Source organism: Camelina sativa, chromosome 1 (assembly GCF_030686135.1).
Source record: "Camelina sativa cultivar CO46 ecotype springtype chromosome 1, ASM3068613v1".
NCBI lineage: Eukaryota > Viridiplantae > Streptophyta > Magnoliopsida > Brassicales > Brassicaceae > Camelina > Camelina sativa.
The window spans coordinates 1248120-1275730 of NC_141880.1; the positions used below are offsets into that span (position 1 = coordinate 1248120).

Sequence of the window (27611 nt, forward strand, 5' to 3'; positions counted from 1 at the left end):
ATAAAATTGTCATTCGTATTGTTCTAAAATATAAAAATGAAAAACTTACTTTAATTTTTTTTTTTAAACATCTAAAAGAAGCTTAACATGTCTAAAACTCACATGATACATTAATCCATGGAGATCAGTGAAACAACACATCAAGCTGTATTTATAGTGCATTGTGTAATTTATCTTAGAAGTCAATGATTTTATTTTTTAGATTGGTTGACATATTTTGTCAAGTGATTCTGATATGTAGATTTTAAAACGCATTATTTCGTAAAGATTTATGTTTGTTTGTTTGGAAGCAATCAATTTCAAAATTGTTTGCCTATAAAAAGATTCAACTTTAAAATCAGTTGGATTATATATGGCGTATAAATATTTGATACCACAAACGATGTTTCCAAGTTGTCACGTGCTTACTTCTTCTTATTTGCATAAGAAAGAAAAATTACCTCTAGTGGGACAATCCACTACTAAATAAGTAATAACGACAACTGAGTATTTCTCAAAGGAGCTAATTTTTGTTGCAAACAAAAAAAAAACTAATCATAATTGATTATCTTGGTAATTTTAAAATTTGCAAAAACAAGAAAAGAAAAGTTCATAGTATTGTTGGTATTGGGTTTCGCCGATATGAAGACCCATAGAAAAACCCGCTAAGGAACGAGACATAAGCCTGTTAATGGGCCTGACGTGAGCCTAGGAGGAGAATTATGTTGCGACGACGAGTTAGGCAGAGGATAAAGTCAAGAGATCGCGGGCGAGATTCGGGGAGGAAGTTGAACGAAAATTCGAGATTGTTTAGTTTAAATAGTGAATGATTGTAAAAAAAAATTTTCATGTAACTTTCACCCAGAACAAGAGAAATATTCTATACAAAATTTAGTTCGCTGTTCTCCATCGTTTTTATTGATTTAAACCGAAAGTCTGCCCAGATCTTATTTCACTTCCGAATCAATCTATTTGTTGTTTCTCACATCAACAAGCATATAACACCAAGTTAATGAGCAATAATGCACTAGTGGAATTAAGTTGTTGGGAATGTCTCAAAACATTTTTCGGAGTCGAGGATGATGTTTTTTGTCCTTCCTTACCGCCTCATATATACAACTCTCTAATGAATGAACCTAACGAGAGACAAAGGATAAACATACCGATCAATCTTGTGGAACACCATGTGATGTTTGCCAAATATAATTTAATGCTATTTTTTTAAAAAAATTAGATACTCCCATCACGAGAAAAGGTAAACAAAGAACTTGGAAACCAAACTCTAAAAAGATTTTTTTGAGTTTCTATGAATGTTTTTCCAATCGGAACAAATTGTGAGGAGAGGTAATTGAAAAACATTCGAACCAGCAATTCTTGGACAATTTTCAAGGTCTTTTCAGTTGTTTCAAATCAAAGATACTTTTACTTCTACTTGTGAAATTTCATTTTCATTTGGTTTAATCTCTTTCATCATTGTAGCCATGGCCTGCGGACAGGAATATTCGAAGCAAGCAAACTAGTGTTGATCAATTTTGCTCCCAATCTCCCAGAAATTCAGGTGATGATCACTCTACTCACTGTTCTAATTTTTGCTTCAAGATTATGTATTATTATGGGTTCCTATAGATGTTGCGTTACTGAAGAAGCTAGTATTAAATGACTTCAAAACTCCACTTGTCCTCTGGAAAACCCAACATTATAGCGTTTTCCTCGAACCTCACCACTGCTTTTGCCCTCTATAGTTCATGGCTATAATAATATATTCCTGATGCTGCTGGGGCTGTAGGGTCTCTTAATCGCTTGGTTTGATATAGTTGTATATGGTTTCTGAAGAAGAACCCAACTGCTTTCGGTTAACGGTTACATTTTTTGCATTTGCGCTTTCTGATCTTTGTGCTTTGTACTCATTAAGCAATGTTGAGCATTTGATGCAGGTTCAATCGATTGCATCATTCTGCAGCACGCTATTAGGCACAGCTGTGCGGATTCCATGTGAGGTGCTGAAGCAAAGGTTGCAGGCTGGCATGTTTAATAATGTTGGGGAAGCCATTGTAGGGACGTGGAAGCAAGATGGTCCAAGGGGCTTTTTCCGTGGGACAGGCGCAACTCTTTGCCGTGAAGTTCCATTATACGTTGTTGGCATGGGACTGTACGCAGAGTCCAAAAAGGTAAGAAAACCGAAATGATGAGATTATCAAAGTGGTCAAAACTGTATTTGTTGTATTGATTGGGGTTTTGTGTGGGTATTGTAGATGGTGGCGCAAGCGCTGGGAAGAGAACTCGAGGCATGGGAAACAATAGCGGTTGGGGCGGTGTCAGGAGGTATAGCAGCAGATGTGATGAAGACGAGAATGATGACTGCAACACCAGGGAGACCGATCTCAATGTCAATGGTTGTAGTCTCGATTCTGCGTAATGAAGGACCGCTTGGTTTGTTCAAAGGAGCAGTCCCGAGATTCTTCTGGGGGGCTCCTCTTGGTGCTATGAACTTTGCTGGCTACGAACTAGCCAAGAAAGCTATGCAGAAGAACGAGGAAGCTGTGCTAGCGGATCAGCTTGGTCAGAAGAAGCTTTGCTAATGGGATTATACTAGCGGATCAGCTTTGGTCAGAAGAAGCTTTTGCTAATGGGATATTACTTTGCTTTGCTGCTACGAAGTTTTTTTGGGGGCAGTTTAAGCCGGAGACTCCTCTTTTGTTAAATGCTACTTTGCAAATTTTTGACAAAAAAATAGTTCATTATTTTGTTGTGCATTGAGGACAGTTTCAAACTCTCTGGCTTTAAAAAAAGAAGTTATTTTTGCGCTCCGTACAAGTTATAGCTACTACAATGGTATATACAGTTTCCTCAAATAGCCATAATACAGAGTGTGAAGCTAAATTTGTTACTACCTTTTGTCACCAACATAACACACCTCAATTTATAAGCTTTTTTCCTGTTGGTATATGTTGATTAAAGAAAAAGAAAAACGTTGTGAATTTGCTAAACTCAAACCAAAGGAGTCTATCGGTAGAAAATCACTGCTTATTGTTATGATATAAGCTTCACAAATTCACAGTGAAGACAAAGTAGAGAGTGTTTTTTCGAAATAATGCTCTCAGTATCCCCAGTAGTCGTTGCGGATTTCATCATCAAACTTCTTTTTTATCTCTGGATGTTTCTCAAAGTACTCATCCGCTGTCATTGTGCTTAGCTTTTTCTGTGATCAACCCCAACAACACAAGCAAGATATATGCATCAGAATCCCTCCTTGTTCTACATCTTATCTTGTTATCATAAATTTATTTCAAAATTACTTACGCTAATCTCTTGGACATCAATGATTTCTTTCTCCAGTCGCTCAGATTCCTTTAGGGTTTTTAGCTCTGCTTCTTTCAGTTCTACCAACTAATCATAGCATGAGACAAGCCACTATAAAACTTGGTATGAAAAAACTTTTTAAAAGTTGAAATATGTTAACTATCTACTACTCACCAAAGCATCAAACTTGGGCTTGTATTCAGGAGTTACATTGTCCACATACTTGGGGATTTCAACGCCTGCAGCAATAAAAATATTTCAACTTTGGTTCATTATACATTTCTTCCTTCTCTCCACACAATTTCACCAAGTACAGAGCAAACAGAAACAGCAAAAGAAATGCTTAGTTTCTTCTATCAATACCCAAAACTTATAGCAATCACAAAAGGAAACACAAATGAAAGAGCAGAGAGTAATAAGTATACTTACTGTCATAAGCTTCTTTGTACATGTCAACTATGCCAGACCCAATCCCTTTTCTATACAAATCCCAGTCAATGGGTTCCGGCTCCTGATCCAAAACAAAAGAAGTAAGTAGGTAAGGGATGATTCAAAATAGATGATCTGAATATAAAATAGATGGAGAGAAAGAAGAGGAAGAGAGAGAGAGACCTGGCTGAATTTGGTCTGGAGCTGAGAGTTAACCTCATCGAAAGCAATACGAAGACTTGAGAACTCTTTGCGAGCCGCATCGGAGACAAGAACCTTAGCCATAGCATCCCAGTCTATCGTCCTCGAAGCTTTGAATGCCACATCCGCCACTTTCTTTCCGGCTCCGCTCATTTTCTTTTCTCTCCCCCACCCCAAAATGCTCTCTCTGATCTGACCAATACAAGAAGACCAAGAGAGACAGACAAAAGAAAGGAGAAGAAGAATGGTTCCTTATTTTCCTCACAATTTTCACTTTAACCCCATACTTTAAAATTAGACAAGAAAGCCCAAAATTTAAATAACTTTTGATTATTAATTTAAATAACTTTTTTTTGTTTTTTGAGTATAAATAGCTTGGAATCTTGATTTTCTTGTGGAGGAGGTCAACGATGGAGAAAGTGATCAATCTGATTCCGATCGAAGCTACTTATGAGACCTTCGCTGACTTTGGTCAAATCATCGAACCCTCTCGTGATTGTGATCATTTCGGTCCCAACGACGCTCAGTTGGACCTTCGCTGACTTTGGTCTATTCTGTCCCGATCCAAAATTAAATTCAAGATTTGTTTCTGTAATCACATTTCTCACTGTGTGACAGGCTATATATTATGCCGCTACAAGATACATCCTTTGGATTTTCAAAGATCACTCATCACGCAAACGTGACACAGTGCATAGGATCAATAGGAGCTCGTGTTTGGTATCTCGGAGTGTCTAAGCCATCTCTTATTGAAGTCGGTGATGATGATACAAGGAGAGTAGTAGGTACAAGTACAACAGTTGTAGAATCAAAGTATGGTCACTTGTTCGCTCCTCCTCCTGTTGAAGAGGTGCGCGTCTTCAGGGTCTCAGGAACTAAGTTTGTTAAATACAACCGTGTTACTTGGCATGTTGGACCGCTCTTCAGTGACACCTCCATGGACTTCTACAACCTTGAGCTCAGCGACACTGATGTGAGTGAATATATTAGTAATCATATTTTTGTATCGAGGACATTAATTAATTTATGATTGATATGTTCTCAGGTGGTGGATGAGAGGACATATGATTTCAGGAAGAACAATGGAGTCATCTTCCGATTTGAAGAACTCAAAGAGGAGGAGACATCATCGTCCTAGCTCAAAACCTATTGAACCAATTGAATCGGAGACCACCAGTTCAACCTTTGTCATGTTTATTTTGTTTCAAGTTAAAAAAATAAGAAGAGAATTGGTCTTCCAAATGTTAAGGAACCACCTCTTCCACTTTCACATTTCCAAGTTCCTTTTCGTGGAGAAGCTATGGCTCCATCTCTGTTTCTGTTTGTCTATGTAAATGAAATGTAAAAAAAATAAGCCCAAATCTTAGGCGAATCTCAGTCAATGTGTTCACTTTCGTAAGCTTCTTTCTACATGTGAGGTTCTGAAGCAACGGTTGCAGACTTGCAGCCTACCAAAGGACCCAAGGACGAAGAAGATGATTATTATGGAGGAATGATTTGGATTATCTATACATACATTTTTTTAAGTATATTTTGGGTTGTACTATTTTATTTGTATTTATTTAAAAATTTATTTATAAAGTTAATTCTTAAAAATTTCCAAAAATAGTATTAATTCAAATTTTGTTTCCTAAATATTTTACATTACATTCCAACTTAAAAAAAAGTTACAATATCTTTAACAACACCTTCTATTGTATATAAAAATATTCTATCTCTGAATCTTTTGTAATCAGAGAAAAAAATAATTTGATTCTCATTTTGTTTTTCAAAACCTATAAGCTGTGATTCTTAACGTAAGAAGAATTTCGATTCGCATTTATTTAAATATTATATAAACATAATAAAATTTTAAAATATTACAAATCTGTAAAATTAAAAAAGTTTAAAATACTATATAATATGGTTATATAGTAGATGAGTTATAAATAGAACATGTTGGAATTAATAAAATATCATTTAATTTGTGCTAACACGGGTTAAATCCTCATTTTATTATTTGTTAACACTACTAATATTAGAATATTTGACATATAAAATCAAGTTGATTTAACTAAGATTATGTAAATAATCAAATTATTAGGGAAAATATGATTTTTAATCACAACATATAAATTACTTATTATGTATCTAAATCGTTATTTTTGTTATAATAATTAAAATTCAAAATGGAATCTCAAACACTAAACAAAACAAACAAAAAATATAATAAACAAATGGTCATGAAGTGTATTGCGGGTTAAAAAATTATATAAACAGTTAACCACACAAACGACCGAAAATTTAATTATTCCTCTATTTAAAAAACATCCAATATTTAAAAAACAGATACAACATAAAATATAAATAATAATAAAAATTATATGTAGACGGTGTAACACGGATTAAAATCTAGTATAGAGAGTTATAGGTAGGTAGCTTTTTAGGGTTTCTAGAATATATTCGAATTGGCAAAAAGATGGAAAGTACACATAGTAAATGGTTTTTCTCATTCTTTATATATTATATATACAGTATTAAATTGATATTTTATACAAATTGAGTAAAATTTTTAAAAAACATTCTTTTCTATTTACGACAAAACAAAAACTATATAAAATTTTGGTAACTCACTTTGTATAAATGAATCTTGCTCTTTTTGGTGTGTGATGATGATGAATGAAGATAGAGATGATGAATGAACAGGTGGATGCACGGTGTTTCAATTACCCTTATGTAGTTGTAGCATAAAGGATGTCAAACCATAATGAGTGTGATGCAATCAATCAGGATGTGAACACTTATCTAAGTTAAGCCAAATATGATTATGATTTAGAACTAGCAACCTAATGACAATAATGAAATGCAGAATGTAAAACTATCTAGATGAAAGACTAAATGCAAAGTATACAGAGTAAACAAAGCAGAAATGATTCTAACAAGAACAAGTACTACACTAATGCAAGACAGTAAATGCAACAAGATTAAACAGGATTCAATGCAATGAAACAGGAAATGAAATGAATGCAACATGAATAAAACATGAATGATGAAAAAAGAAAGTTGCAGGACATAAACAAGAACTTTGGGACGAGCTCGAGCAAGCACTCGATCGGATGCTCGATCAAGTACTAGGTCGAGTGGACAAATACGAAGAACAGAACCAAGATCAACAATCAAAACAGAGCAAAACAAAAGCAAATCAAACAGCAAGCGATTAACAGTATTCAAACAGAGAAATCAATAAACAAAGAAAGGTCCTAAGGATGGATTCATGGGCTGGACTTAAGCCAAAGTTATCTAAACTGATCAACAAACCTCAATCAACAATGAGCTATCTCTAGACAATGATCTTCTAATACTTGCTAATCCATTCTCATGATAATAACAATCAAGCTTAGATACTCCTAGACCTAGTTCTCACTAGCTAAGACATATAAAAGCAGGCAATAAACAACCAGATCATCAATGTCAAAAATCACCTTAAACATCTAATCTCTTAGGTTAAGCATGATAATCTCTAGCATTAGCCTTATCTAACAACTTAGACATTGGTGTGTTGCTAAGAAGCTTAAGATCTATCATTACCCTCTCAGTATAGGAACAACATAGAGCACATCTAATCTAGAAGAGATATATAAACAAGCAAGCTTGACCAATCTAAACAACCATAACCTTTATCCAGCCTAATCCATCCTTAAGATCTCTACACACTAATCACAATCACTAAACATGATGAACAAGAAATCAATGAAACTTGCATGATCATTAGATAGAAAAGACAAAGATCTACAATATTGAAGAAGAAAACAAACTCAAATTCTCAATACTTAGAAAGTTATGGAACCAACAAGTATCAAAAATCTAGAGAAAATACAAAAGGTAGCTAATGATCTAAGCAAAAAGCTAAAAGTAAAATATTTCCCAAAAGGGTAAAAACTAGGTTTAGATATTGTTTTCTCTGAAAAGTGGCTCTCTTTGCGGCCATAGAGTACAAGGAGTTTATATAGGAGAGAGGAGAAGCCCTAAAATGGCTAGAAGACAAAATAGAAAAGCGGTTCAGTCAATTCGACCAGGTGCTCGGTCGAGTGCATGGTCGAGTGGCCTCTTCTTCTAATTCTTCCAATCGGTCGAGTCCCTCACCGCACACGATCGAGTGTCTGGTCGAGTGTGGTGGTCGAGTGGACTTCTGGACTTGATTCCTTCTGTTCTAACTCCTTGGTCCTCTTCACTTGATAGCTCTAATCCACCTCAGCATCTTTCCATGCTCCTTAGGATCCAAAATCACCTGTTTATGTAAGATTAAAAACACGTAAAAAACTTAAACAACAATAAGAGCCTAAACTATGTTGTTTAAGTCTAACAATATATAGAATAGGTTCTCATTGTTATTTAAGTCTTTAAGTGTTTTTAATCCTAGTTTCTATTTTATTTTTTAAAATTTTATTTATATATATATTTTTTATATTTTATCGATTAAAAATCTTCTTTTGATCCCTTAAAACACCTTTAATGGGAGGGTTTTAGCGTATTTCTAAATAGTGAACACTAAAATGTTAAGAAATAGTATAGAAAAGTGAGAGAGAGAAATTAGAAGTTGTATCTAAATTTTTAGAATATGATTAGAAACTCTTACAACATTTGTCTATTTGATTGGTTTGATTTTTTATTTTTCACTAAAATTTAATTCAATTATTTAACTATATAAAAATATTACTGTAATGTATTTAACATTTTGGAACTCAAAATTAGAACATGGTGATCGTCATCGTCTTCTACAACAAAACCAAAAGTTGGACTAGATGACTAATATCACCGTTTTGGTATTATAAATATATAAAACAAAAGGCAAAAGGCAAAAGGCAATACACTGGAATTTGTTTGACACGAATATAAACGTATATAACCAATCTCCCTTACCATCTCCAACCCACCTTTTTTAATTCTATTTTTGAGTAAAATCTACTTCAACCCATCTCTATTTTTACCTCTATAATAGATATTTCTATTTTTTTCCTCTATAATAGAGTTGAACTTTTTTATTTATAAAATGGTCCTTCAACTTTTAATACTTTTATATTTATGATCAAAATAAATAAAATATATATTTAAATAGTTTAATAATAATTTAATGAAGTAGAGGTTTATATAAAATCTTATTATATATAAATAACTTGAATATTTTAGTTTTTATTCATACCATAATATTATTTTTAATATAACAAAGACAAATTATTTAATATTCTGGTAAATTACTTCCGGATCCACCAATATCCCTAAAAATTTGTCCAATGTATTTCTTTTAATAAATGTGATATTTAATTAATATTTATGAATGTTAAAAATTTAAATAATATCATAATTTTATGAAAGTTTCACAAATACTAAAATAAATAGGTTAGTTTACAACTTTTATAAGTAAAAAGTATTAATAGTAAAATAAAATAAAAAATATCTATGAAATATTCTTTTTTAGAAGAAAAAACAGAGGTATTCATTAAAGTAAAAGTCACATTTATTATAGAGTTTCTCTATTTTAGAAGTAAAAATAAGGAAACATTCGAAATGGTCTTAGCGTGAAAATTTGTACCGTTCCATGGTTCTAATCTACACATTAAGTTATTGTACTCTTTGTCATTAACGGCTCTTGTGTCGTTTATTTTATTAAGGGAACTATTTGGCTGAAATTTAGGATAACACTTTGCTTCATATTCTCGAATAAAATTGATAGGGCCTGAAGAAAATTTAGCGAGAGAATTTGGGAATTCGAAAGAGATGGTGACATAGGTGGTCAATGCATTACAAAGAAAATAAAATCTCCAACACTCATCCTGACAGACTTTCTAGAAGCGGCTCAAGAAGTTGGGCATTGTCACTACGAGAACCAGACGAGCTGTGGCAAAACCGTAATTATCTGCTCTGTTTAATCAAGAAGACTCTAACCCATTAATCATAATAACGCCTTGTTGTGGAAAAATAACCCACTACAAGAAACACGGATTGTAACGTCGTTTGTTTATATACTTAACGTCGTTAATAATTTAACATCATTTTGTTAAACGACGTTACATCGACTGAGTAAAAAAATTTGCGTCACTTAACTTTAAGAGAGCAGGAAATCAAAATGATTATAATTAGAACGTCGTAAAATTTTGACGTTTAACAAAACATATATCATACTATATTTTTTATCCGAATTTTGACGTTTGAAGGTGTTTTGGATGTTTTTTTGTGATCGCAACACAATTAGCTACGAGTACAAAATTATGTTTGGATATGATTATCTCTAGTTTTTCGCGGTTGGAAGCACGTCCAAGGTGAATAAATCAGTCCACATATCAAGTGGGACCCACATTGAATAATCCCTTGAGTTTTAAAAAAACGATATATGCGTTGCATGGTATATACTAACGGATGTGATCATACCAGCACTAATATACCGGATCCCATCAGAACTCTGCAGTTAAGCGTGTTTGGGCGAGAGTAGTACTAGGATGAGTGACCTCCCGGAAAGTCCTCGTGTTGCATCCCTCCCTCTTTTTTTTTTTTTTTTGGTTGTTGCGTAAGACTATATAGTACAAACAGAACGTCATAAATTTTATATCGTGAGGAACCACACGATCCATAATACCAATTCGGAAAGCCCCAAGAGTGTTTTTGGCAAGGCAATGGGTTCGTTCCATTGGACCATTCCGGAGGCCGAATTTTGACGTTTGAAGGTGTTTCGGATGTTTTTTTGTGATCGCGACACAATTAGCTACGAGTACAAAATTATGTTTGGATATGGTTATCTCTTGTTTTTCGCGGTTGGAAGCACATCCAAAGTGAATAAACCGGACCACTTGAAAATATCATAGTACAACTCTTTTATTATATGTTTAAGTTATGTGCTTGTAATATAAATACATATATAAGTTATGTGCTTGTAATATAAATACATATATATTTAGTATATAATTTTGTAGAAGTAACCTTTTCCACCGACTCCATCAACACTCCAATTTTCAAGACAAGATGAAGACAAAAAAACACAATTATGCAACAGCTCAATACAAGACTTCAGTGACGTTATATTTAACGTCAATGTTACATGATCTTTGGAAATGAATATCATACTGAATCATCAACTACAATCCACAGATATATCTTACCTGTCTGACACTATTTTTCCCCCTCTTTAATTAGAATCTCAGCGGCAAGAACTTTCACAGGCACTATCTCACCGGAAGACATTTGAGCTCTGCAGACATGTCCAAATGCTCCTTGGCCAATCAAAATTTGCTAATCCTTGTAAATAACTGAAGAGAAGCTTAGAAGAAAGGAGTAAGTAAGAAAGTAGAATTTCAATGGAAACGAAGCTGCAAATCCACAAAGAAGCTCCGATGAGCAGATGAGTACTCGAAGGTTACGTTCTCTCATATTCTGAATTTTGCAAAAGAGACGACGAAGAGTTTAGGGTTACCAACCTGAAAAATATTTGCTACTTAATTGAGAAAAATATTACAGTAATTGATAATGAATACTGAATAGTTAAAGTCAAAGTTAACGTTATATTGCTTCACACTTAAACTTTTAACGTCCGTTTAACACTTTAACTTATGACGTTATAATAACTGACGCCTTCTACCTTGTTTCTTGTAGTGATATTTCTCTCGATTTTTTTTTAGGGAGATTTGCTATGATAACCTAGAATTTATTAGAAACAACCAAAGTAACCTATCAAAATTTTACAATATTTGTAGAGCACATTTTTACCATATTATCCCTCAAAATATTATTCATTTTCCTTCTTAATTACTGAAATATTATAAAAATCTCACATAAAATTAAACATTAAATGTTCAGAATATTATTTGAAAACAAAATTTAAAAATGGAAATATTAGGAAAACGAAAATTTAAACTTTGAATTAATAAAGGAAATAATTTAATAAGGGAATTAAATGAAAAAGGAAATATTTTTTAAAAAGATTAATCGCTTAAGTTACCTCTCATCTTCAATCTACCAACAATGTCCATTGTTCATCTTCTGCAATATTAAGTATATCAAAAGCATTGGTTAAATCTGAAAATTTGGAAATCATTGAAGTGGAAACTGTAAGTTATCGTTTTGTTTGTTTTCCGTTGAATATTGTACTAATTTTTTTTTTAATAAGCTTTTGGTTTGTAGGTTGTTTGAACACAACAAATGGTGAAGAACAAACAAAACTGCACCCTTAATCTCCAGTATTCAACAATCATAGAGATGGAGGTAATTCTTCTAGAACTCTTATTGATGTGGAATCTGAAAGTTTAATTAGTCTGTCATGTTTTGACAGACTTCGTGAAAACAAACTGGTGTAAAGTCTGTGTTGTTTTGGTGGACTAGGATTTATCATCAAATTTACTACAAGTCAGCAGATTTACGTAAACGTCTTCGCATTTTTGGTAGACTTCGAAAATATGTTTGTTAGACTTCGAAAATATGTTTGTTACACTTATAGTTAGTCTGTGGGTTTTGATAGACTGCGGTAAAGTTTTTGCATTTTTCGTAGACTTGAAAACTAAATTTGTTAGACTTGTTGTTAGTCTGCGGAGATTCATAAACTTTGCATAAAGTCTATGCATTTTTGGTGGACTTAAACAATATTTTTATTAGACTTATAGTTAGTCTGCAGAGTTTTATAAACTTTACTAAAGTCTTCACATTTTTGGCTGACTTCAAAAATATATTTGTCAGACTTATAGTCTGCGGAGTTTCATAGACTTCATTAAAGTCTTCGCATTTTTGGAAGACTATAAAAATATATTTGTTAGACTTATAGTTAATCTGCGGAGTTTCACAGACTTCATTAATGTCTTCGCATTTTTGGAAGACTTCAAAAATATATTTGTCAGACTTATAGTTAGTCTACGGAGATTCATAGACTTTGCATACAGTCTACGCATTTTTGGTAGACTTCGAAAATATGTTTGTTAGACTTATAGTTAGTCTGCGAAATTTTATAAACTTTGGTAAAGTCTGTGCAACTTTAGCAGACTTCAAAAATATGTTTTTTAGACTTATACTTAGTCTACGGAGTTTATTCGGTAAAGTCTTCGCATTTTTAATAGACTTTAAAAATATGTTTGTTAGACTTATAGTTAGTCTACAGAGTTTATTCGGGTTAGTCTTCGTATTTTTAGCAGACTTGTTCGGTAGTAGTTTTTTTTATACTCCATGATCCTTTGATTCACTTTACTAATCTAATAATCTTATTTTACAGGAAACCAGTGGTATTGATGAAACTAGTGACACCATTGATGAGGGTGGTGCAGATGATGAAAAAAGTGGTACTCTTGATGGATATTGTGTATATGAGGAAAAAAGTGAAACTCTTGATGGATATTGTGTAAAAGAGGAAAAAAGTGGTACTACGGTGGTATGGATATCAATGTTGCTTTTGCCCTTTGAACCTTTGAACTTCAGAATAGGAGGGCCATTAACGTTTGATGGACGACCAATCTTCGCTCCGAGAGCGGGAACAACAGTGTAAGCCCATATTTGAAGGGCTTGTATAAACCTGTGTATTGTATACGACTGTGCCGTATAATCTAGACGTTTCATAGACTCAATCAGCTGCTTGAAAACCATTCTGCCCCAAGGATAGTTTTCAAACTTTGGTTTATCAAAAACCATGCGAGCTGTTTGAGAACTAAGCCGTTTTTTATCATCGTATCCCAAGATGACAGATACTATAGACAAATATGCAAACCTAGTCTTGTCTTCATCTGAAGACCATGTCGCAACATCTTTACACACCTTTCTCAAATCATTTTTGCAAGGATTCATCTTCCCTTTGATTTTCATCTTTTTCCACAAATCTTTATGCAGCTTTGTCTCTTCAAACCCCTCACAATCATCTGGAAAAGTTGCACAGTTCAAAGTGGTGATCTCTGCGAACTCCGATAGAGAGAATCTAGCTGGTTTTTCACCAAATTTCGTATTTCTTCTTACAAACAAGTTGTTTCAGGAGAAGATATTCCACAACCTTGGAAGACCATGTGAATTTGTTATCAATAAACCGTACAATTACCCCAAGAGGAGATTCACGGATGTTGTTCCAGACTTCTTCTCCGACAGCAATTTCAACATCTTCGAGAAAATCAACTTTGCTGTGATAATTGATACTTTTCTTGGGCTTTGGCTCACAACCAAGTGAAAACAAACGCGTTGGAAATCCTAAATCGATGTTTGTTTGAACATCCATCCTGTAAAACATTCATAAAACAAATGAATTATCAAAACTTTTTAAAAACAAATCATATAAAGTGAAATAAGTGTCTTGAAATGTATAATACGAATCTGCTGTTGATCGATTTCTTTTTAATGTTAAGCAAACTAAACCAAATTCAAACAATTTAGCCAAGATAAAAAATTACAGAAAGAGAAACACAACTTAACAAACAAACAAAAAAAATTGGCACGATGATACACACAGTCGAAAGAAAAAAAAAAAAAATTAGTTTGATCAAAAGTCTTATGTTATAACTAATTATTCCATCAAATTCAACAATCCCACAAAAACTGTTACTTATACAGTAAATAATTAATCAAAGTTTGTCGAAGGGAATTAAAAATTGGAGGTAGTTGTAGATAAAAGTACAATCATAAAGCTTAATCGTATAATCTTTGTAACACAACCACTGTTTACCTTACCAATGGAGAACAATCGGCCAAAGAATGATAATTGAACAGGAAATTTCAGTTGTCGGTGAGTTGAGAAGCCGGTGACACAAACGACGGCGCAGATGTTTTTTTTTTGTTTCGTTTTTCTTTTTTTTGTTGGTGTCATCTACTCTCCAGGTTATTTTTTAAATTATGTTTCCCACATTTAAAAGCCCAATTAGGCTATATTAAATTTTAAAGGCCCATTAGTCTAATTATTAAACAATTCGTATATATGTATATATGTGGAATGAAACAAATCAATAATGTTTTTACATTAGTAAGAAATATTTTATAAGGGTAAAAAAAAAAAAAAAACATATTTCCTCTCTCGAACTCGCTCTAGCCGTCAACAGTCTTCAGATCTGCTTTCGCCCTCTCCGGTAGTCGGCGCTCCTCGCCTCTACCGTGAGAGGGTTCCTTAGTCTATCTTTAGCTTTGCCTTTGGTTTACAGTTCTTTTGGCTTTCGATTGGGGTTCCGTAGTTCTCTGTCAAGTAGTGGTTTTGAGTTTGTGTGGAGCGGTCGAGGGGACAGAATTTTGTTTGGGTGATTCTCGTGAAGAGAATGGAGGTTGGACCTGATGGATCTTCGGTGTAAATCAAGTCATATCGCCATTTAGCTCCCCGATCTAGATCTGGTTCCCTGGTGTTTGCAATTGCTTCTATGCCGTGCCGATAGAGGTTGGATTTGGGCTCTGGTCAGTCCAGCCTTTGTCTTTCCGCTCTCCTTATCCCTTTGATTTAGCCATCGGTTCTTTTTAGGCTCGTTCCCGTTCCAAGAGAAAGGCAAATTGTTCTGAAATTGGGTATAGTCTCCTTAGTTGCAGGTGGTCTCTCTTCTTAGTGTTGGTTGCGGTGGGTCTTTGTGGGTGTTAGCCGACTCGTGTTGTCGTTCTCGCCTTTGAGAATGGTGTGAATCGTGGGGTTAGACTTCTTTCCTTGTCTCTGCTTTCGAGTCCTGTTTAGGTCTGCTAGCTTTTTGGAAGGCTTCTTATTTAGGCGTTTTTTGGCGTTGATGTCGTCGTCGTCGTATCCGAAAGTCAAGCGTAGTTGTTCTCCAATTATGGGTCTTGCTTGTCGGGTTTAGAGGTCTTGGTTTGGAGAGATTGGATCTCATTATGATAGGAAGAGGTAGATGTTATCATTTGTTTGGCCTGGGCATCTATGATAAATCTCATTCACTGGTTTCTTGTAAAGAAGAGGGCGACACTTTGCTTTCTTGGTATCTATCTCGTTTCAGTTAAAAGTCTTTTTGCTTTTGTTATTGGTGTAAGGTTATGTGCTCTTTCGAATTGAGTTTAAAAGTTCTGAGTTGTATTTCTAGCTTATATCGATTCCCTTGTTTGGGGTTTAGTTTCCGAAGAAATCTCTTCTTCCTCCGGCTGTTGTTTCTGGGGACATTATGTCGTCCGTCGGCTTTCACTTCCCTCTTTTGGGCGTATGTATCCTACTTGTTTTGTTGAAAACAAGCTTATCAATATTATCAATATATTTTCAGTGAAAAAAAGAAATATTTTATAAGGGTAGGTTTGGAATTATAATAATCTTGACATAAAAAGTGAGTTATCTAGGGAATACAAAAATTAGGTGGGATCGTAGCTATTTTTTATGAACAGTAGGTTATCCTGGATAATTTTCACTTTTTATTTGTCTTCTAGTTAGTGCCCGGAGTTTTTATTTGTCTTCTAGTTAGTGGAGACTTTACTAAAGTCATTCACATTTTTTGCTGACTTCAAAAATATGTTTCTTGATAGTGATATTTCTCTCGATTTTTTTTTTATATATTTTATATATTAAAACTCACTTCAAAAATATGTTTCTTGATAGTGATATTTCTCTCGATTTTTTTTTATATATTTTATATATTAAAACTCACTTCAAAAATATGTTTCTTGATAGTGATATTTCTCTCGATTTTTTTTTTATATATTTTATATATTAAAACTCACTTCAAAAATATGTTTCTTGATAGTGATATTTCTCTCGATTTTTTTTTTATATATTTTATATATTAAAACTCACCACTATAAATATTTTCACTCCTCTCTCCCTTTCTCTCATTACAATATTTTTATCCATTAAAAGAAAACTCGAGTCATAAGAATGAGAAACCAAGCTCTGACAATCGATCGTGTCGACCTTCAGTTTCATCGTAAGCTCTATAAATCTTCGATTATATTTCCATTTAGTATACTGTGTCAACTGGTTGATTTTTGATTTTGATGTAGTTGAACTGAAGAAAGATAGCTCTTGCCCTCTCTATTTGACTAACAATACTGACAATTTTGTGACTTTCAAGGTAAATGAGTACCATTACAGTAGTCTTTTAAGCTTTGATCTCTTCGTAGTGGGAGATTTTGTGTATCTAAGGTTTTCAAGAGTCAATTTTTAGGTCATAGCCACAGCTCCGCACAAGTATTTTATTAGGCCTGATACTGGTGTTATTCTTCCAAGATCCTCCGCTGCTGTGTTAGGTCTGTCCCTGAAATTTTTTCTTTTCGTAATAGATAATGCTGTTTTCAAATCCCCAGAAAAATTGCTAGATGATCAACTTACTTATTTTCTTTGTTTGACTCGAATCTAGTGACCCTGAAAGCGCAAACGGAAGCTCCTGCTCATATGCAGTGTGAAGACATGTTTTTTATTCAATCTGTAGTAGCTAGTCCAGGAACCACTGCCAAAAATCTTACTACTGAGATGGTATTGATATTGTTGTTATTAAAGGGATTTACCAACACAATGATTTTGATCTTCTTTACTACTTATGTGATAAATCGGATCTGGTTATTTTGACACAGCTAGTGTTTTCTTTTCTAATGAATGAACACTGCAGTTTAGCCTAAATGATGGGCATCTAATTGAGAAGATAAAACTGAAAGTTAGATATGTTGCCAAATCAATTATCTCAGATAATGAGAATGCTTATCGTGTTGCTGTTGTAAGTATCTATCTCAGTTTTTTATTTATTTGAAAAAGCGTTTAATAGACCCTTCCTTACGCTTTTGGTCTTTCTTGATTTTATATTGATTGCTTTTCATTTTTCAACTTACCGGTTGTGTTAATTATTATTATATTAAAGCAGGAGAACTCATGCAGAGACAAAAAAAACAACGTGTTTTCTAATCGTAGTCAACGAAGAAGAGAAAAGCTAAGAAGACTCTTTCTTTTCCTTTTTTTTTTTTTTTTTTTTTTTTTTCCGCACGGCGGTCCCCTCCACATGTCCCGGTGGATCCATTCCGCCGCCGCAGTACAAAGTGTTCATCAATTTCAGGGGAGATGAGCTTCGAAATAACTTCGTTAGTTTTCTCGTGAAGGCCATGAGATTAGAGAAGATCAACGTGTTTATTGACGAGGTTGAGGATAGGGGTACGAATCTGAATAACCTTTTCCATACGATCGAGGAATGTAGAATCGCCGTGGCGATCTTCTCCGAGAGGTACACCCAATCGCGCTGGTGCTTGGATGAGCTTGTGAAGATGGAAGAGCAGATGGAAAAAGGCAAGCTCGTGGTGATACCCATATTCTTCAGGTTAGACGCCACCACGTGTAAAAGATATATGGGAGCTTTCGGCGAAAATTTCAGGAATCTGGAGTGGGAGTATCGGAGTGAGCCTGAGAGAGTCGATAAGTGGAAGAAAGCTTTATCATCTGTGTTCAATAACCTTGGCTTCGAGTCAAATATACTAAGGTAAGCATTTATTTACCGATTTCTGTGTTCATACTAAAAATGTTACTTTTGTTTTTGGTTGACTCATTCGTCTTCGACCTGATCTTAATTTTGTTTTGGAACAGTTATTTATTTATATATATATATATATATATATATATTGTGTGGAAAATTCTCTACTATTTTCTAATGTGAATGATTCTTTGCTGTCAATTACCGATTTCATTTGGTGATAAGGAATCTTAAGTTGAAACTATTTTTGCAATTTTTCTTCCTTTTGGGTGGCAGAGATGAGAGCAAATTGGCCGATTCCATCGTTGAGGAAACAAAGAAATGGCTAAACAAGATTTCCATCGGAGCGGAAAATGCTAAGAACTCCACCATTGTGGTTTAGTATATATATAGAATAGTAGATACTTTCAAATTTTGTTGTTTACACTTGAGTAATTGCTGCACTCTATACCTTACCACTGTAAAAGAAATAAAAAACGAGTCAAAGGATAAGTGTCGTTATTTGTAATTTTTGGTGACTTGAAGATGTTCAGAATAAGACAAAATTATTTAACAGTTTTATCTTTATCTCCATCAGTACTGAACCTTTTATATGTATTTAACAGTTTGAGACTTGAGAGAGCAAACAAGTTCAAAAAAAAAAAAAAACATTTTGATAAGATCCTACATTTTAAGTTTAGTTTTTTGCATTTATATAGCAAAATTAGTTAAATACAGTTTTCTGTAAAATTTGATAATATACATTTTGTTTATACAGATGTTTTGTGACAAAATAAAATTTTGATAGTTCATCAAAAGAACTTTTTTTTTTTTCTTTGGACAAACGAAAAGGCAAATAGAACATATATCTCCATATTAGTCGATAACGCGTACATGGCCTTCTTAGTAAGCCCAGAAGACTAACTAAAGTATGTCTATAGAAATCATTGGGCATCATAGGCTGGCCCGTTATTAACACATCATTTAATTAATTTTGTTTTTATTTAATTTTTAAAAAATTAGTACCTTTAAAACAAAATTAGGGGAGGCAACACGGGATTATATATTTTGTTAGTTACTTTTTTGTAATTTATATTTTTGTAATATAAATTTTTATTTCAATTTATTTTCTTTGTTTATATAGTGTTTATTTGTATATTTGAGGTCATACAGTAAATTGAAAATCCTAATAGGTATAAGTAGTTTGTAGAATGTAGCTTTTCACGGAAACAGACACACCGCAATATTGGATAGTAGTTTTGTAAGAGAATAGACACCTGCAATATCGGATAGTAGTTTTGTAAGAGAATAGACACACCGTAATATCGGATAGTAGTTTTGTATGAGGATGAATTTTTCTTTATTTTGGGTTGTCGTCAAAAGAGGAGAAGTTGCTTGTTAAATTTTAGTGTGAGATATTTCAATGGTTAGGAAACCATTGTATTTATAGTGAGATTAGGTATATTTTGGTTATCATTTAGAAGTTAATATTTGATATATCAAATCTCAGCAAAATTGTAAAAAACCAATTTAATTTATAGTTTGATAAAATACTTGTTTTAACGGGTTTAACTCAAACTTGTTTTATATAAAAATTTTAAGAGTAAAAATATTAATATTACTTAAATATTTTATAGACTTTAAATATATTATAATATTTTATACATTCGACGGAGTTCAAATATTTATAATAATTTAAACATTCTATATAAATTTAAATATGCTCAAATATAGAACCAAATTAAACTGTTAAATTTGGATACCTAATAAATCAAACTTCTTGCTCATTTGTACTCAAAACATATTAGTCATATCTTTATAGTGATTATGAACCATATTCCAAAATATTTAGTCGATGTGGGATAATACAGTACACCTTTTCAATAAATTAGTTTACAACTTTACATATATATAATTTCTGCGTATTCTTTCCTTCTTTACTAATCATAATCAATTACTATAATTTTGTTATAGAAATATTGAAAAATCTAAACAATATGATGATTTGTTTTTATTTAATTGTATTAAGTTGATTTGTTGTTTCCGTAAATATATCACAATATAAAAACAAACCAAATAAGTTTACATATATATACAATTTCGTATTTAATCTATTGGTTATTTTGGAAGCAACAAAGTCACAATCGATAAGTATTAAAGATTTCTCAATTTTATTAATATTCGTATTAATTATAAGGATTAAGTATGGTAGTAGTTAATATTTGATATTACTGAAGCCATTAAATACTCGGATATCAATTTCTTTATTTATAGGGATTATACCTCTGTTTGGCGATGAGAATAATTATTTTTGAATCAAACCAAATACACGATCCGAATAGTATCAACCCAGATTACAAACAGATCCGCGTGTTTTGAAGTCTACTATTGTCGGATCATACAGGATCCGCGTCTCAACCCAGTGGTATATATGTTGTTGACCAAAGGGTATAAACGTCATTTAGAGAAATCTAAACTATAGGATAATTTAATTAAATTAGGCGATTCTCTAACCATTTTTAATGAAAAACGTACCAAAACAAAGTCATGGTCCAGTTTGAGTCTAGTGAGTACTCTTGCTTTAATAGTATAGACTAGATTAACACCCGTGCTAACGAGTTGAAATTCATTTTATTTATATTGTATTTTTTATATAAAGTATAATTTATGTTATTGTTTTAAAAAGTTTTTTTGGATAAAACATTATGCAATAAAATCATATGCTAAATATGAAGGTTTGAAAAATCACCTATTTTGTAAGTTTTATATTGTTAATAATTTTAGATAAGTATCCGTGCTATAACACTAGTTAAATTTTATTTCGTAATCTATCTTGTAACCCACTATTTAACTTGTAACCAATCAATCTATCAATTTCGTAATCTATCTTTGGTTAACATTGTGGTCTATCGATAAAATCTGTGGAAAATAAATTTGTAATATTGTGTTTAAAAATCTTTGGAAACAACGTGATATAGGACTAAAATCTTCAAAAAATATAGTTTGAAATATCCATGATTTTATTTGTTACCATTAATGATATATTATCAATTTGGAATATCCATAATATTTAGGTGTAACCATTAATATTAATATATGGATTAATCTATAACCTATCTATAACCTATTTGTAACCATTTATTAAAAATATAAAGTCTACAAAAACTATGTTGTGTACTTCCCTTTTATTAAAAAGGGGATCATTCCCACAATATGTGATTATGTTTTCTTTTTCAACCACATATTTATTAAAATAAAACTTCAAGATTGGTACCTCAAACTGGATGATAATTGTTTGCAAAAATAATATCAGAAACGATAGTAACCCACGATGTACAGCGTGGAAACATATTAACGGAAATTTGGATTTATTTGTTAATAGTAGAAAATTTATTTGTTTTATACATTTTGTAATTTATATATTTAATTTACTTAATTTCATACTCCGATTTTGACCATAGTCGGTACTACTATTTTGGTTTAAGTACAATATCAAATTCATTAATTATAAATTCGTAAAATTTATATAAAAAAAACCAACAAAACATGTATTGACCCATGATTTGATATTATAAATCAATGTGATCATGTTTAGAGATCTTAATATGCCAAATTTACAATAATGATTGGTGTTAATATTAACACTATTGCAGTTATTGGTATAACATGTTAGTATATATTAACTTTATATTTGAAAATTACAATTAGATTATGTATATTTATATTGTCAACATTATATTTATACACTTAGTATTGTTTATATAGTGAATATTGTGTATAAAAAATAAGTTTTAGCCAATTAAATAGTTTGTTATTGTTTCTTAAGATTTCTGAAACAATAAATAAAATCTGTTAAATAATTTTATTAAATAATTTCAAAAATATTGCTTTTTTATTTTGTAAACAAATATAAATTTTTTTTGTTAGTTATTAGATTAACAAAAATGCTAATATGTCATATCACAGCTAATTAAAATTCTAAAACATTGCTTAAATAAGTATATAGAAATAATTTTAAAATATAAGCAATGTTGTATCTTAGTTTTAAATATATTTGTCATTATTAAATGATTTAGATATATAAATATTTAATCTTATTTTTATAAATAAAATTAAGTTTTATAATTGTTTTAAATACTATAACCTTGTCAATGTTTGATTATGCTTATTTGTTTCACGTTAAAAATAAGAGAAGAGAATTGGTCTTCCTAATGTTAAGGAACCATCTCTTCCACATTACCACGTTCCTTGCTTGCACGAGTTATGGCTCCATCTCTGAAATGTAAAAAAAAATAAGCCCAAAATTTAGGCAAATCTCAGTCAATGTGTTCACTTTCGTAAGCTTCTTTGTACATATGAGGTGCTGAAGCAACGGTTACAGGCTACCAAAGGACCCAAAGGACGAGAAGAAAAGAAGATTATAAAAACAACAATCCAGAAAATACAAAATGAGCCCTTTATTTTATCTCTATTTAAGTTTGATCGTATATGTTTTCAATTTACAGTAAAACCCAAATATATTTTGGGTGTTTTCTGATCGATTTTAAACTTTTTTTTTTTTTTGAGTGGTTAAAAAAACAGCTCAATCTGCTTCACTTTTTTTTTTTTTTCGGCTGAAGGATTTCATTGATATTCAACAAGAGAAAGAAATTACACAGGCTGCAAAGATATCAATCCTTCCAGAGGATTAAGCCGGCGAGTACAAACTCACTCCCGGAAACTAAGACCAAAAGAGGTGAAACAAAGGGGAAAAAACCCGAGCATGTGAAAAACACTACATCCAATCAATTACTTCCCGAATCAAGATCTAGAACTTCAAAATTAAGACAAACAAAACCTAAACCTTTGATAACTTAAAACAAATCTGAGACAAGAAAACCACACAAGCGGATTAAAATACAAGATTCTCCTTAACCACAAATTAAAACCGGATGGAGATGTCGTACGTTCCTCTTTATGATGCTCCGCTGAGAAGTTTCAGAGGCTGTGAGACAGATCCAGAACCAAAAGACATAGGAGGAAGGAGATCTAGATCTGCGATGGTGAGATTCTTCATCTGAGGCAGAAAGAATCGGTTGACGGTTGCCTCTGCCGTGAAAGGGAACAACCAGATCTGTAGCTGAGCTTGACAGAGAGACGAAGACAAGCAGCGTGAGTCCAAAAGGCGATAAGGTTAAGTTTCATAATCTAGATCTGAATAATCCATATCTGATGCCGTTGGAAAAAAACAAAGAGATGGATGAACCGAAAATTAAGATAAAACAAGCTAAAAGAAGAGAAACCCCAGCTCCGGTGCTAAAAGAGCTGGGGTTTCTCTTCTTTTGTTTCACTTTCAATTATCTTTTGTTTCGTGAAGTCACAATTTTACAATAATGGCGAAATCACTTGTGGAAGTGAATCTGATACCGATCGAAGCTACTTCTGAGAACTTCGCAGAGTATGGTCAAGTCATCGAAGTCTCTCGTGATGGTGAACGTTTTGGTCCCAACGACGCTCAATTGGATCTCTCCAAAGGAACCCCACGGTACCTCTCTACTCTACTCTCTCCCTAGATGATTCTAGAATCCCTCAACTCTGAGCGGGACTAATCTACCACCAGTCTATGTGATGTGACTTGTGTATATATATGTATGTATGAGATTTTTAGGTTTTAAGATTTGTTTGTTTCTTTGATCTCTCACTGTGGATTTGGGGAACAGGTTCTATCTAATGACGCTCAATGATGCACCCTTGAGACTTTCCAGCATCACTCATCACGCAAACGTGACACAGTGTCTAGGATCAATAGGTGGTCACGTTTGGTATCTTGGAGTGGCTAAGCCTTCTATTATTAAAAACGATGATGATGTTGGTAAGGGAGTAGATAATAAAGTCATGGTCATTGGTACGTTCCTCCTCCTGTTGAAGAGGTGCGCGTCTTCAGAATCTCGGGACCGAAATATATCAAACTCAACCACGGTACCTGGCATGCTGGACCGCTCTTCAAAGATAGCTCCATGGACTTTGACAACTTAGAGCTCACCGACACAAATGTGAGTTGAGATTATCTTTTTATAAGTCTAAAAATAGTAATGAGTGATTCTTTTGTAATTGTTGGTGGTTGGATCAATGATGTTTCAGGTGGTGGATCACACGACACATTATTTCAAGAAGGATGATGGAGTCATCTTCCAATTTGAACACCAAGAGGATCCATCTTCTTCCTAGCTCAAATCCTTTATCTTATCAGTGTGTGCTCTTATGTTTGTTTTTGCTTGCTTCTGTTCTCATGTCATCATGTGTAATATATGTATGCAACAAAACACCAGTTTAAGTTTGTTTCCATTGCTCCTTTTTCTCCTAAAATCCACCTGCTGGTGTAATAATTTCTTGAATTGGTTCTTTGAAAAAAGGAAACCAAATCTTGAATATATTAATGAATAAATGTTTTGTTAACATCATTCATCATTCGATGTTTCTAGTAACGAATATTTTCGTTATTAAAGTATAACAAAAACGAATATACGTGTAAATTTATTCGTATCCGTTGCCCGTTGGATATGTTACACGTGTAATCATCTTCTTGGATCGCACAAAACCAAAGGCCAAGAAGAGATCGTCGATCCGAATTTGAGGTACACATAAACATAACACATTCGTTTCGATTTCAGCATCATCATCTCCTCCCCTGTGACTGTGAGTGTTCCCCGTTCGTCGACGGCATTCTCACAATCAATCATGGAGCGGCTAACATCACCACCTCGTCTTATGATTGTATCGGATCTTGATCATACTATGGTAAAGATTAAGTCTTTTACACCTTTTGGCTACATATATATATAAACAAGGATGATTTGATTGATTGATACATGTGTGTATGTGCAGGTGGATCATCATGATCCTGAGAATCTCTCTCTGTTGAGATTCAATTCATTGTGGGAACATGCTTATCGCCATGACTCGTTTCTTGTTTTCTCAACGGGGAGATCACCAACTTTGTATAAAGAGCTTCGAAAGGAGAAACCTTTGTTGACTCCTGATATTACAATTATGTCTGTTGGAACTGAGATTACTTATGGTAACTCTATGGTTCCTGATCATGGTTGGGTTGATACTTTGAACCATAAATGGGATTTGGGTATTGTCAAAGAAGAAGCTTGCAAGTTTTCTGAGTTGAAGCTTCAGGTACTCACTCTCTCACTGGTTTTACAAAAGTTTCTTCATCTCTCTCTAGTGGTTTACTCAATGGTTACAATGTTGACAAGAGTGTGTGAATTGCTGATTTGTAGGCTGAAACTGAGCAGAGACCACATAAGGTTAGCTTTTATGTTGATAAGAGTAAGGCTCAGGAAGTTACTAAGGAGTTATCACAGCGGTTTGAGAAACGTGGGGTGAGTTTTGCTTTGATTATGCTATCCGTAGCATCTGAGCTTTTGTGTTGTCTCTTTTGAGGTTTTGTTACTTAAACAGATTGTTTATGTTGGTTGTTTCAGTTGGATGTCAAAATCATTTACAGTGGAGGTATGGATTTGGATATTTTACCACAAGGTGCTGGAAAGGGACAAGCCCTTGCGTATCTGCTTAAGAAGCTGAAGACTGAAGGAAAGCTCCCTGTTAATACTCTTGCTTGTGGTGACTCAGGAAACGATGCTGAACTGTTTAGCATTCCTGATGTTTATGGCGTCATGGTTGGTTTTTTGTCTTCAAATCATGTTTAGCCATCTCTCTGCATTTCGTTTTCATATCGATGTTGAGATCTATTAGTTTGTTCTCCCAGGTAAGCAATGCTCAAGAAGAGCTGTTGAAGTGGCATGCTGAAAATGCTATAGACAACCCAAAGGTGATCCATGCTAAGGAGAGGTGTGCAAGTGGGATTATAGAAGCCATTGGTCATTTCAAGCTTGGTCCAAATCTTTCTCCAAGGGATGTCTCTGACTTCTTAGAGTGCAAGACAGAGAATGTGAACCCCGGTCATGAGGTTGTGAAGTTCTTTTTGTTCTATGAGAGATGGAGACGGGGTGAGGTTGAGAACTGTGAGGCTTACACTGCTAGCCTCAAAGCTTCATGTGTAAGTATTGTAACATAGTATAAAGTGATGTGTTGCAGTGAGATAATAATATATCTGACTCTTGTGTCAAACCACTTATTACAGCACCCGAGTGGTGTGTTTGTCCATCCATCTGGTGCTGAAAAATCTCTGAGAGATACCATTGATGAGCTGCGCAAGTACCATGGAGACAAACAAGGGAAGAAGTTTCGGGTTTGGGCAGATCAAGTCCTTGCAACAGATACTACTCCTGGGACATGGATAGTAAAGCTTGATAAATGGGAGCAAAGTGGTAAAAGCCTTATTGCCTAAAAATCCATCATCCTTAATATATAACCCATGAAAATGTAATACTATATTTTCTCTTGCAGGTGAAGAACGCAGATGCTGCACAACAACTGTCAAATTCACCTCTAAGGTATGAGATTGAGTAAATAAGAGTTGCCTCATCGAGGTTTCTTGATTGATTGGGTATTGTGGATTGTGCAGGAAGGAGAAGGGCTGGTGTGGGAACATGTACAGCAAACATGGTCGAAAGAATCAGAGGTGAAGGATGATAGCAGCTGGATCATCTGAGTCACCTCATCCCTCTGCAGCAGACTATGGCCTCTTCTCTTTCGCATCTTATCATCTTCTCTGCCATAAAACGCTGAACCTTCGGTATAAATAGACACGAGATTCGATAAAACGTCGTCTTTTCAATAAAACTTGGATCTCAAAACTCATTCTTATTTCTACATCAGTGATCTATATCTTCAAGTTAACTTTTACTTTTCTTTAACTACTACACTATACAAACAAATATAGTATATGATAGTGTCCATTTGCATAAGACTCGGCAATTTTTTGAATTGGTAAAGTCAATTCATTAACATTGGATTGATGGATTCCATGGGTTGGCCAAAAAAAAGAGAGTCTTTGAATGGTCAATTAGAATAGCTTCTGATTTTTGTTGTTTAAGTTGTATGTATTGGACAAATCAAATTCTTTCTTCACAAATAAAAATCAAACGATTTGGGAATAACTTTCTTGGTTCACTCCTCATAATTTTCTTGTTTCTTCACAAAGCTTTTTTATATAGTATCTTTTTTTCCCCTTCTTTGGTTTTCCAAAAATTAATATTTTAGAAATTTTGTATTTACAAAAAAGAACCACACAGGATAGGCTGGTTGGTTGGTTGCTACTGTTGTCTTTAAGAAAAAAAAACAAAGAGATGTGTACTCAATTAATGCCTTGGAATATTATTGGCCACAAGTAACTTTATAACTTATTTTGACAATTGTTATGTGAGGTGATTAAATTTTTTTGTTACAATAGCCTAAAAAATCATTTGCATGTATCTTACTCGTTTG

The 27611-nt window shown here is 33.4% G+C and overlaps 6 protein-coding genes, 1 long non-coding RNA gene and 2 pseudogenes across 10 annotated transcripts; 7 read left to right on the top strand and 2 right to left on the bottom strand.

The window, feature by feature from the left end:
* The first annotated feature begins 1120 nt into the window (after positions 1 to 1120).
* Positions 1121 to 2786, top strand: LOC104703254 (uncharacterized). Of its 2 annotated transcripts, none has more exons than XM_010419230.2 (4): positions 1121 to 1369; positions 1459 to 1537; positions 1914 to 2147; positions 2232 to 2786. In XM_010419230.2, the coding sequence occupies exons 3-4, from the start codon at positions 2004 to 2006 to the stop codon at positions 2556 to 2558; spliced, it is 471 nt and encodes a 156-aa protein (XP_010417532.2). In that variant the 5' UTR covers positions 1121 to 1369; positions 1459 to 1537; positions 1914 to 2003; the 3' UTR covers positions 2559 to 2786. The 2 variants fall into 2 exon arrangements, with proteins under 2 accessions (XP_010417532.2, XP_087308949.1); XM_087452823.1 differs by having other exon boundaries at positions 1236 to 1323.
* An 85-nt stretch (positions 2787 to 2871) lies between these two features.
* On the bottom strand, positions 2872 to 4185 carry LOC104791965 (ATP synthase subunit d, mitochondrial). The gene is made up of 5 exons (XM_010518010.3): positions 3892 to 4185; positions 3709 to 3790; positions 3454 to 3518; positions 3280 to 3366; positions 2872 to 3178 (listed from the first exon to the last, which is right to left on the bottom strand). The coding sequence occupies exons 1-5, from the start codon at positions 4060 to 4062 to the stop codon at positions 3077 to 3079; spliced, it is 507 nt and encodes a 168-aa protein (XP_010516312.1). The 5' UTR covers positions 4063 to 4185; the 3' UTR covers positions 2872 to 3076.
* A 97-nt stretch (positions 4186 to 4282) lies between these two features.
* On the top strand, positions 4283 to 5308 carry LOC104703264 (uncharacterized). Of its 2 annotated transcripts, XM_087508197.1 has the most exons (3): positions 4283 to 4456; positions 4528 to 4882; positions 4955 to 5308. In XM_087508197.1, exons 2-3 carry the CDS (start codon positions 4538 to 4540, stop codon positions 5045 to 5047), a joined length of 438 nt encoding a protein of 145 aa, XP_087364323.1. In that variant the 5' UTR covers positions 4283 to 4456; positions 4528 to 4537; the 3' UTR covers positions 5048 to 5308. The 2 variants fall into 2 exon arrangements, with proteins under 2 accessions (XP_087364323.1, XP_087364327.1); XM_087508201.1 differs by having other exon boundaries at positions 4420 to 4882.
* Positions 5309 to 10300: 4992 nt separating this feature from the next.
* LOC147949436 (5S ribosomal RNA) lies at positions 10301 to 10419 on the top strand (annotated as a pseudogene).
* A 2766-nt stretch (positions 10420 to 13185) lies between these two features.
* On the bottom strand, positions 13186 to 14715 carry LOC147949437 (uncharacterized). The gene is made up of 2 exons (XR_015557049.1): positions 14561 to 14715; positions 13186 to 14117 (listed from the first exon to the last, which is right to left on the bottom strand). It is a non-coding gene; the product is annotated as an uncharacterized LOC147949437 (long non-coding RNA).
* Positions 14716 to 16678: 1963 nt separating this feature from the next.
* Positions 16679 to 17591, top strand: LOC104703273 (vesicle-associated protein 1-2). Its single transcript, XM_087463430.1, has 6 exons — positions 16679 to 16727; positions 16804 to 16874; positions 16968 to 17049; positions 17160 to 17275; positions 17409 to 17513; positions 17562 to 17591. Exons 1-6 carry the CDS (start codon positions 16679 to 16681, stop codon positions 17589 to 17591), a joined length of 453 nt encoding a protein of 150 aa, XP_087319556.1.
* Positions 17592 to 17751: 160 nt separating this feature from the next.
* Positions 17752 to 18819, top strand: LOC147949438 (vesicle-associated protein 1-4-like). Its single transcript, XM_087450151.1, has 2 exons — positions 17752 to 18263; positions 18531 to 18819. Exons 1-2 carry the CDS (start codon positions 17893 to 17895, stop codon positions 18634 to 18636), a joined length of 477 nt encoding a protein of 158 aa, XP_087306277.1. The 5' UTR covers positions 17752 to 17892; the 3' UTR covers positions 18637 to 18819.
* Positions 18820 to 23531: 4712 nt separating this feature from the next.
* LOC104792137 (uncharacterized) lies at positions 23532 to 24673 on the top strand (annotated as a pseudogene). Its single transcript, XR_015558851.1, has 3 exons — positions 23532 to 23757; positions 23933 to 24265; positions 24354 to 24673. The product of XR_015558851.1 is annotated as an uncharacterized LOC104792137 (transcript).
* On the top strand, positions 24486 to 27283 carry LOC104792218 (putative sucrose-phosphatase 2). Its single transcript, XM_010518352.3, has 8 exons — positions 24486 to 25010; positions 25098 to 25397; positions 25502 to 25603; positions 25706 to 25900; positions 25990 to 26280; positions 26365 to 26551; positions 26631 to 26677; positions 26749 to 27283. The coding sequence occupies exons 1-8, from the start codon at positions 24951 to 24953 to the stop codon at positions 26833 to 26835; spliced, it is 1269 nt and encodes a 422-aa protein (XP_010516654.1). The 5' UTR covers positions 24486 to 24950; the 3' UTR covers positions 26836 to 27283.
* The last annotated feature ends 328 nt before the right edge of the window (positions 27284 to 27611 follow it).